Source organism: Euprymna scolopes, unplaced genomic scaffold (assembly GCF_053919585.1).
Source record: "Euprymna scolopes isolate OS-2025 unplaced genomic scaffold, ASM5391958v1 sca29, whole genome shotgun sequence".
Lineage (NCBI taxonomy): Eukaryota > Metazoa > Mollusca > Cephalopoda > Sepiida > Sepiolidae > Euprymna > Euprymna scolopes.
In genome coordinates, this window is record NW_027633313.1 from 75,620 (window position 1) to 84,489 (window position 8,870).

At 38.9% G+C, this 8,870-nt stretch overlaps 1 protein-coding gene across 1 annotated transcript; it reads left to right on the forward strand.

The window, feature by feature from the left end:
- Nucleotides 1-2,767: 2,767 nt before the first annotated feature.
- Nucleotides 2,768-3,388, forward strand: LOC145274231 (uncharacterized). Its single transcript, XM_080127372.1, has one exon. The coding sequence runs from the start codon at nt 2,768-2,770 to the stop codon at nt 3,386-3,388; it is 621 nt and encodes a 206-aa protein (XP_079983498.1).
- The last annotated feature ends 5,482 nt before the right edge of the window (nt 3,389-8,870 follow it).

Sequence of the window (8,870 nt, forward strand, 5' to 3'; positions counted from 1 at the left end):
ACAGCTCTAACGATGCCCTGCCTAATGTCGCAAACCCCTCCACGGATATACGCGAGGAACTAGAGCGACAGGCTCAAATGATTCACGACCTGAGTGAACAGTTATGTGACCTCGAGCTCAAACCAAAAATGCATAAGCACCCCACTGAGCGAGTCCGTCCCCGACGATTTAGCATCACTCAGAACAGCGGTGGGCTCTGCAAGTACCACACGCGTTTCGGTAAAAGAGCTTACCGATACCACCAGCCATGTTCATATATGGAGAAACCTCTCTCGGGAAACGCCCAGACCAGGCAGTAGGAGCGGCAGACACTCCTGGCAAGAACAACATTCGTCGCACCCTGTACATGACTGATAGAACCACTGGTATACGATTTCTCGTTGATACCGGTGCGGAAGTCAGTATCATCCCTAAGAAGTTCGTGAAAGAGAAGCGTCCTCAATCAAACTTATTTCTACACGCGGTGAATTACTCCTCCATTTCTACTTACGGAGAGACATTGATAACATTAAATCTTGGATTACAGCGCACACTATGTTGGGTCTTCATCGTCGCAAAGCTACCCGTTCCGATTTTAGGGGCGGATTTTCTGCACCATTTCGGCATCCTTGTAGATGTCAAATGCGGCAAACTCATTGATAACAATACTGGACGTTCTGTGCAAGGCATAATCAGTGGGTCGACCGAGATCAGCCCAGTTATACGTAAAGACACCACGGATCCATATACAGATTTGCTGCGAGGTTTCCCGGAATTGATTCGTCCTACCTTTAATGGTGACAAAGTTAAACACGATGTCACTCATCATATCCAAACAAGGGGACCGCCTGTGAGCGCGCGCAGTCTTAAACCCGATCGTTTAAGAGCGGCTGAACAAGAATTTCAGCACATGTTGGATTTAGGCATTATTCGACCCTCTAATAGCAACTGGTCATCGCCACTCCACATGGTGCCAAAAAATCAGCCGGCAAATGGCGCCCTTGTGGGGATTACCGCGCACTTAACAGTCGCACTACTCCGGACAATTACCCTATTCAACATTTGCAAGACTTTTCTAACTCGCTTCACGGAAAAACAGTGTTCTCCAAAATCGACCTTGTTCGCGTGTACAACCAGATTCCCATACACCCAGAGGATGGGTCTAAGACTGCGATCACAACTCCTTTCGGCCTTTTCAAATTCTTGCGTATGCTCTTTGGATTACGTAATGCAGGGCAATCTTTTCAACACTTTATCGATGCAGTTTTGCGAGGACTACCGTTCGTCTATGCATATATTGACGATCTCATCGTGGCAAGTGCATCGGAACGTGAACACTTACAGCATCTGCAGCAGTTATTTCACAGATTGACAGATTATGGCGTTATTATTAACCCCCAAAAATGCGAGTTTGGAGTTTTCTCACTTTCGTTTCTCGGCCATTTAATCGACAAAGAAGGTATCCGTCCCCTTCCAGAGAAAGTCCAATCTATAGTCGATTACCAAGCTCCCACTTCACTTCGTAAACTTCGAGAGTTCCTCGGTTTAATTAATTTCTATCGACATTTCATGCCCCATTGTGCTGAAATCGCTCAGCCATTAACTGACGTACTCAGAAATAAAAACAAAAAAAAATGAGACGATTACATTAAGCGAAACGGAATTACGTTTCTTCGATAAGGTCAAGCAGGCATTAACAGAAGCGACAATGTTGGTTTTTCCCCGTCCAGATGCACCCCTAGCTTTATCCGTCGATGCATCCGACGTTGGCATTGGAGGTGTACTGCAACAATTAGTGGATAATACTTGGCAACCACTAGCTTTTTTCTCAAGGCGCCTTCAGCACGCTGAAACCAAATACAGCACTTTCAGCAGGGAACTTTTGGCCACATACTGCGCAGTTAAACACTTTCGTTATATGTTGGAAGGATCCACTTTCACGCTTTTTACGGATCACAAGCCGTTATCGCATGCTTTGCTTGCCAAGCGTGAAAAACACTCACCCAGGGAAGCTCGCCATTTGGATTTCATATCACAATTTACTGCGGATATCAAGTATATCAGCGGGAAGGAGAACATAGTTGCAGATGCATTGTCGAGAATGCACATCGATGCCATTCAAGCGATTGACGAGATCGACCTCGACCAATGGGATGACGAAGAACTAAATCGCTTACGTCACTCCGAAAATCTAACTTTCAAGTAAGTCCCAGTACCTTGTTCTAACGAGACAATATGGTGCGATGTTTCGAACGGTCATGAACGCCCCTATGTACCCCTTAAGCATAGGGGAGCTGTCTTCTTTCAATTACACAACTTGTCACATTCTGGCATTCGTTCCACGCAGAAGCTAGTGACTTCTCGTTTCATCTGGACAGCCATTAACCGAGACGCTCACGAATGGACCAAGAGTTGCGTCCCTTGCCAGAAATCGAAAGTACAGAGGCATATTAAAAGTCCCCTTGCTACCTTCGCAATCCCTGAGGCACGATTTCAACACGTTCACATAGATTTAGTGGGTCCACTCCCACATTCGAGAAACTGTACATACTTATTGACTTGCATCGACAGATTCTCTAGATGGCCTGAAGCCATCCCCATCGCAGATATTTCCGCAGAAACTGTTGCCCGAGCCCTGGTTACACATTGGATACCGCGTTATGGTGTGCCTCACACCATCACAACCGATAGGGGCAGACAATTCGATTCCTATCTTTTTTCTGAGTTGTCTCGCCTACTGGGAATCAAACACATAAGGACTACCTCGTACCACCCGGCGGCAAACGGCATGATCGAGCATCTGCACCGTCAGTTGAAAGCAGCTATTAGAGCGCATTCTGACCCTAACAGGTGGACAGAGTACCTCCCCTTCATTCTATTAGGCATTAGATCCACCATAAAAACAGATATTGGCTTTACGCCTGCCGAAATGATTTACGGAACAACGCTGACTCTCCCAGGACAGATGGTCGCACCGACCACTCCTACACGCATGCCTGACCCAACAAGTTATACCTCTTGTGTGAGGGAATACTTGGCGAAACCTTTTAACGTTGCCCTGAGAACACAGAACACACGCACTCACGTCCCCAAAGACATACAATCGTGGACTCATGTGTTTGTTCAGAACGATGGAGGCACAGCTCGACTGCAAACACCGTATTCCGGTCCCTTTAGGGTATTGAAACGCTACTCAAAGTTTTTCATTATCGACATTGACGGAAGACGAGATTCAGTCAGTGTTGATCGCCTGAAGAAAGCTATTCTGGATGACGATGTGCTAGCATGCAAACGGACACAAGGCACCGCAGTTCAGAACGGAAACTCCGATTCACCAGTAATTACAACTTCTACCAAATCGGGCAGATTAGTGCAACATCCTCACCGATTTGCTGTGTATACCCAGTGACTTTTCCACTTTCTTTTGTTCAACATACTGTCTAGTAGGGGGGTATGTAGCGTCTACCCGGAAATTTATTTTGGCAGGACATTGAACATTCACCATTTCCGGAGAGCTCCGAAAAAAAAGACAAAAAGTCGTGGCGCCAAATTCAAGGAGTCTCTCGCTATCTTTTTGCTCGCGCACCCAGAAAGGTAAGACGCATTACTGCCAAGTGCCACGCTCTGTCGCTCGTGCGTGACACACCCTGTGCCGATTCCATTGGTGAAACCACACACAAAAAGAAAGAAAAACATTCTTATCATTTCCCTCCACTGCTTACTCGACGAATTTTCTGTAAAAAAATTAATTTCCAACGTAACGTCAAAAAAATTGGACCAGTCAAGAAGGATTTCTTCTTCTTTATCTTCGGACTAAAAATAACACGAGTGAGATACACCAGGCAAATAAATTCACATATGTTATAAAGAGCTAAGTCTGATGATTTGTTTTTTAATTGATTTTTCCAGATATTTACTTTCGTATTAATGTTTTGAAAAATGAATCATAAGTGAGCTGTTCGTTGTTTACTCAGCGAGTACCTCGCTTCACTTTTTATACAACTTTAATAGTTTATTCTGGAAGTATAATCCAGAAATAAAATAAACAACCCACTTTTAAAAAGAGAAATTACAAGGTTTTTATATTTTATTCGTAGTTTCGTGTTAGGGGTGTCAAAAATATTGAATAAATATTTCGTGAAAATATTGAATAAATACTGCTTATCGTAATGTTCCTGAAATATTAAAAATATTTTTATTGTTAACATCTACAATGTTTTATTTTTATATAAAAAAGCAAACAGAAAATCATGAGTTTTTTTTTTAGTTCTAAAATTTTAACTTTAGTAAAGGTGTTTTGATTTACAAAAAATGATAAATTTTCACTAAAATTAAAAAAATAACGAGTTCAGTATATTCTGTGATGGTTAATAAATACTGAAAATTTCATTAAAATGGGTTCATTTCCTGAATTGAACTCATTTGAGCCCACCGGTGCTTGGAAGACTCGTCCTGGGAAAACTCGTCTCCGGAAAACTCGTACCCGGAAAATGCCCCCTTTTTGCTAGGTAGGAAAACTGGTCCCTTATTGAATGGAGATATTGTTTTTAAAAGAGATTATGCAGTCCCATAAAATTTTTAAAAATTATTTTTAACTCTTGCTAAATAAAAATAAACTTGATCACGGAGTTAAGATACGAAAAACGAAACCAAATATTTATTAAAAAAATACTCTAGTTTTAAAACTTTTGTGTCATTACAAAAAAAATAAAGAAAGAAAGAAAACACGTATTATCAAAGAAAGCAATTATTTTATTTAGAAGAATTAATTCAGTTTAAATAATTCTTGTGTTATTACAAAACAACAAAAAAAGAAAACACGGTCTTATGTAATTTTGGTACTGCGCTGAAATAATAACGTTATTATTTCGAAAGCTATTCTTTACATGGGGAGGGGAGGGTATTGTTTGAAAGTTATTTCGAGCGCACTTGTGCACTGCAGTACTTAAAAATATACAAATTTATTTTCTTTTTGAGGTAGGGGGAGGGGCTCGTTTTAAAACTATATCTACCTCAGTATTTTCTTTAATTTTCGGACATTTTTTTGTTCAAAATTATTTACTAAGTAATGTCGAGTGCGACGTTACTTGGTCAAGATCAAAGTTTAGTATCTGTTCTTCAGATGCTGCACTCCCATTTCTTGTTCTCTTTCGGTGGAGGGGAGCAGTGAGCACTGAGCAGTCCTTCACGACTGAGACAATTTTTTATTTTTGTACATTTTCTCCACGTTAAAAACGACCCTGGTTTCTAACTCTGTCCCGTGGGGAGGCATTGTAAATAGGCACATTACTTGTTATTTCTTTTTAACTAAATAAACTCTTTAAAATAAGTTTAAACACCGAAAACTTACAAAGCTAGGTAGAAAACGAAAACTTAGAAAAATCAATTTAATTTTTTTAAAACAATATACGTGTAAAAATATTTTTTTAAATATTATGGAATGTGCATTATTACCTAAAAATATACAAATTTATTTTCTTTTGGAGGGGGGGGGGCTGGTTTTAAAACTATATTGAGCAATTATTATCCTCTAAGAGGTGATCCTCTTACGTCGGATATTTTTTGTTCATAAGTAACACTCGACATTACTTCTTTTTTTTAACTAAATAAACTCTTTAAAATAAGTTGAACCACCAAAACCTTTCAAAGCTAGGTAGAAAACGAAAACTTAGAAAAATTAATTTAATTTTTTTAAAACAACAGTAAACAAGTAAAAAATATTTTAAAAAAATATTATGGGATGTGTATTCTCTTTTAAAGACAATATCTTCTTCAAACACGGTCATAAAATATGTTTTCAATCGATATTTATTACATAAGGTACCAGTTTTCCTATCAAGCAAAAGGGTACGAGTTTTCCGGGTACGAGTTTTTCGGGTACGAATTTTCCGGAGACGAGTTTTCCTAAATTCGAGCCCATTATCAGACTACAGTCTTTGCTAATCTGAGCTCATGATCGGATTACAATCTTTGCTATTAAAAAAATAACGAGTTCAGTATATTCTGTGATGGTTAATAAATATTGAAAATTTCATTAAAATTGGTTCATTTCCTGAATTGAACTCATTTGAGCCTACCATCAGACTACAGTCTTTGCTAATAAAGCTCTCTTCACTTTTCCACACACTTCACTGATCAAGCAAACGCTACATATATAATGGTTCAGTTACGCCACTGTAGTAAAAAAAAAAAAAAACTAAAAACAAAGGACATGTTTTGATGAATACTTTAAAATTCAAAGAAGATTTTATGAAGTACGTAGCTACGGCTACAACAAAATACATAGCTGCGACTACAACCTCCTGCGAAACTATGCGTGGGAAACAGAGACGAGGATTGCAGGCCACCATTTTCAGGCAAAAAAGCTGCGGCATATTCTTAACTCAATATCAGCTTCATGTTCTCTCTGCTTCTCGCTACTTAACATGGTGTCAGCGGGATTTCTCTCTTTGGAATGACCCAAATACAACTAGTGAACACTTCCAACACATGTTCGGCAAAAACCTACGCGGTATAATACTTTAAACTCTAGTCTTACGCACACTCTCTTTTCCGTACGGAAGAGACATTTATCAGACCACGTGGATTTAAACAAGCTCGGAATTTTGACAAAACCTATTCATCAATAAACATTGCATATGCAATTCCACCACCAGAAAAAATGGAAAGGATGATTATTTGCGAGAAACCTGGGTGCTTTTCAAACTAACATGGGAGAACTATGCGGCCGTGGCGGAAATTGGGAAAAAACAGCAAACGCACAGGTAGGTTCACTTCTTTCACTAATCAGCAAGGAATGTCTGCAAATATACAAAAACAATAATCGGCAAGGAATGTCTGCAAATATACAAAAACAATAATCGGCAAGGAATGTCTGCAAATATACAAAAACAATAATCAACAAGGAATGTCTGCAAATATACAAAAACAAATATATATAAATATACAAAAACAAAAATATATAAATATACAAAACAAATATATATATATATATATATATACATATATATATATATAAATATACAAAAACACACATATATATATATATATAAATATACAAAAACAAATATATATAAATATACAAAAACAAATATATATATAAATATACAAAAACAAATATATATAAATATACAAAAACAAATATATATAAATATACAAAAACACACATATATAAATATACAAAAACACATATATATATATATATATATATAAATATACAAAAACAAATATATATAAATATACAAAAACCCGCCGATGTTGGCAGAGGAAGGAGCAAACACAAAAAAATTTTGCAAAACTGATAGAGTACGTTGAACCCAAACAGAACATCATATATCAACGGTATACATTTAATTCCTGTACACAGGAACAGGGCAGAAAATGAGATGCGTATTTGATCAAACTAAGGCACTTAATCAAAACATGTACTACGGCGCCCTTGAGGATGAACTACTGCGTGACCAAATAGTTACAGGCACCAGTAATAATAATGTTTGGGCCAGGCTCAGTGAATCTGGACTCACTCTAGACAGGGCGATAGATATTTGGAGGAGCACTGAACAGGCTGAATAACAGCTCGGCAAACTGAACAACCCAACAGAAACTATCCACTTAAAGCGCAAAACCATTGCCAGAGATACCAATCACAAGCGCAACCCACCCCATCACAACGGCAATATAAATCCTCAACACAACAAACTGCAAAGGTGCGCTACATGGAAACAAAAGCAGTCAGCAGTGACAAATGCATCTTTGCCCTGAAAAGTCTCACAGATTGCAAACACTATCAGGCAGACGTTCACATATCCACCCTGGGAGACAGCACAACAACCTTATGTAAGTTCCAAATTGTCACTGGGACCAGCTGCAGTACATTGCCCGTTGTTGACCACAAACGCATTACTAAAGCACCGCTACAACCGTCTCTCACAAAGTTGAAGCTGTATGACAAATCTATACTTCAACCTTTGGGCTCAATTGCACTCCACTGTGAAGTGAATGGAATAAAAAAAAATGTCACTTTCCAAGTTTTGGATAGCAACTCATCATCATTACTTTCTGGACGGGCTAGCTCTGTACTGAAGTTCATAGCTTTTAACACAGAATGTGTGCGACAGCTGAGTGAAATAAAGGAGGCAAAACCAATCACAAAAGAAGAAATCCTCAGCAACTACAGCGACATTTTCTCTGAACTATCAAGCCTATGAAAAATAATCCTTGCCGAGTCCCTCTACAGCTTAAACTGAGTTAAAAAATAAAACATTACGAAATGGTCAACGAAGAAATAATAGCCTGGGTCACTGAGCCAACTTCATGGATCAACAACCTAGTTGTCACATGGAAACCTTAACTGACTGCTGTTTTGAAGGACTCCATGACATACAAGTGATGTCATACTCTACGGTTCCAGTGATAACGATGCAGAACCTGAAAAAAACCATGATGTTGCCCTGTAGAAAGGTGCCACAAAGAAGGAGTAAAGCTCAACCCTAATAAGTTCAACAAAAAAGTCAAAGCAATATCATCCAAGGCGTTCAGTGATTACTAGGAGTCGTAAACTACCTCGCCAAGTTTGCACCCAAACTCAGTACAGTATGTGAACCACTGCGACGTTTCTGGACAAGGAATCTGTTTTTGACCGTCCATCATATGAAACAGCATTTATTCATATTAAACAGTTCATCACTGAATCCCCTATTCTTCACTATTATGACTTCAATAAGGAGGTCTTACTTGAATGAGACAGCTCGGAAATCAGTCTTGGGGGAGTCCTAACAAAGGAAGGACATCCTGTTGTATATGCATCCCGAGTACTCACAAAAACTGGATAAAACTATGCCCAGATTGAAAAAAGTGTCTTGTCATCGTATTCGCCACAGAACATTTTGAAC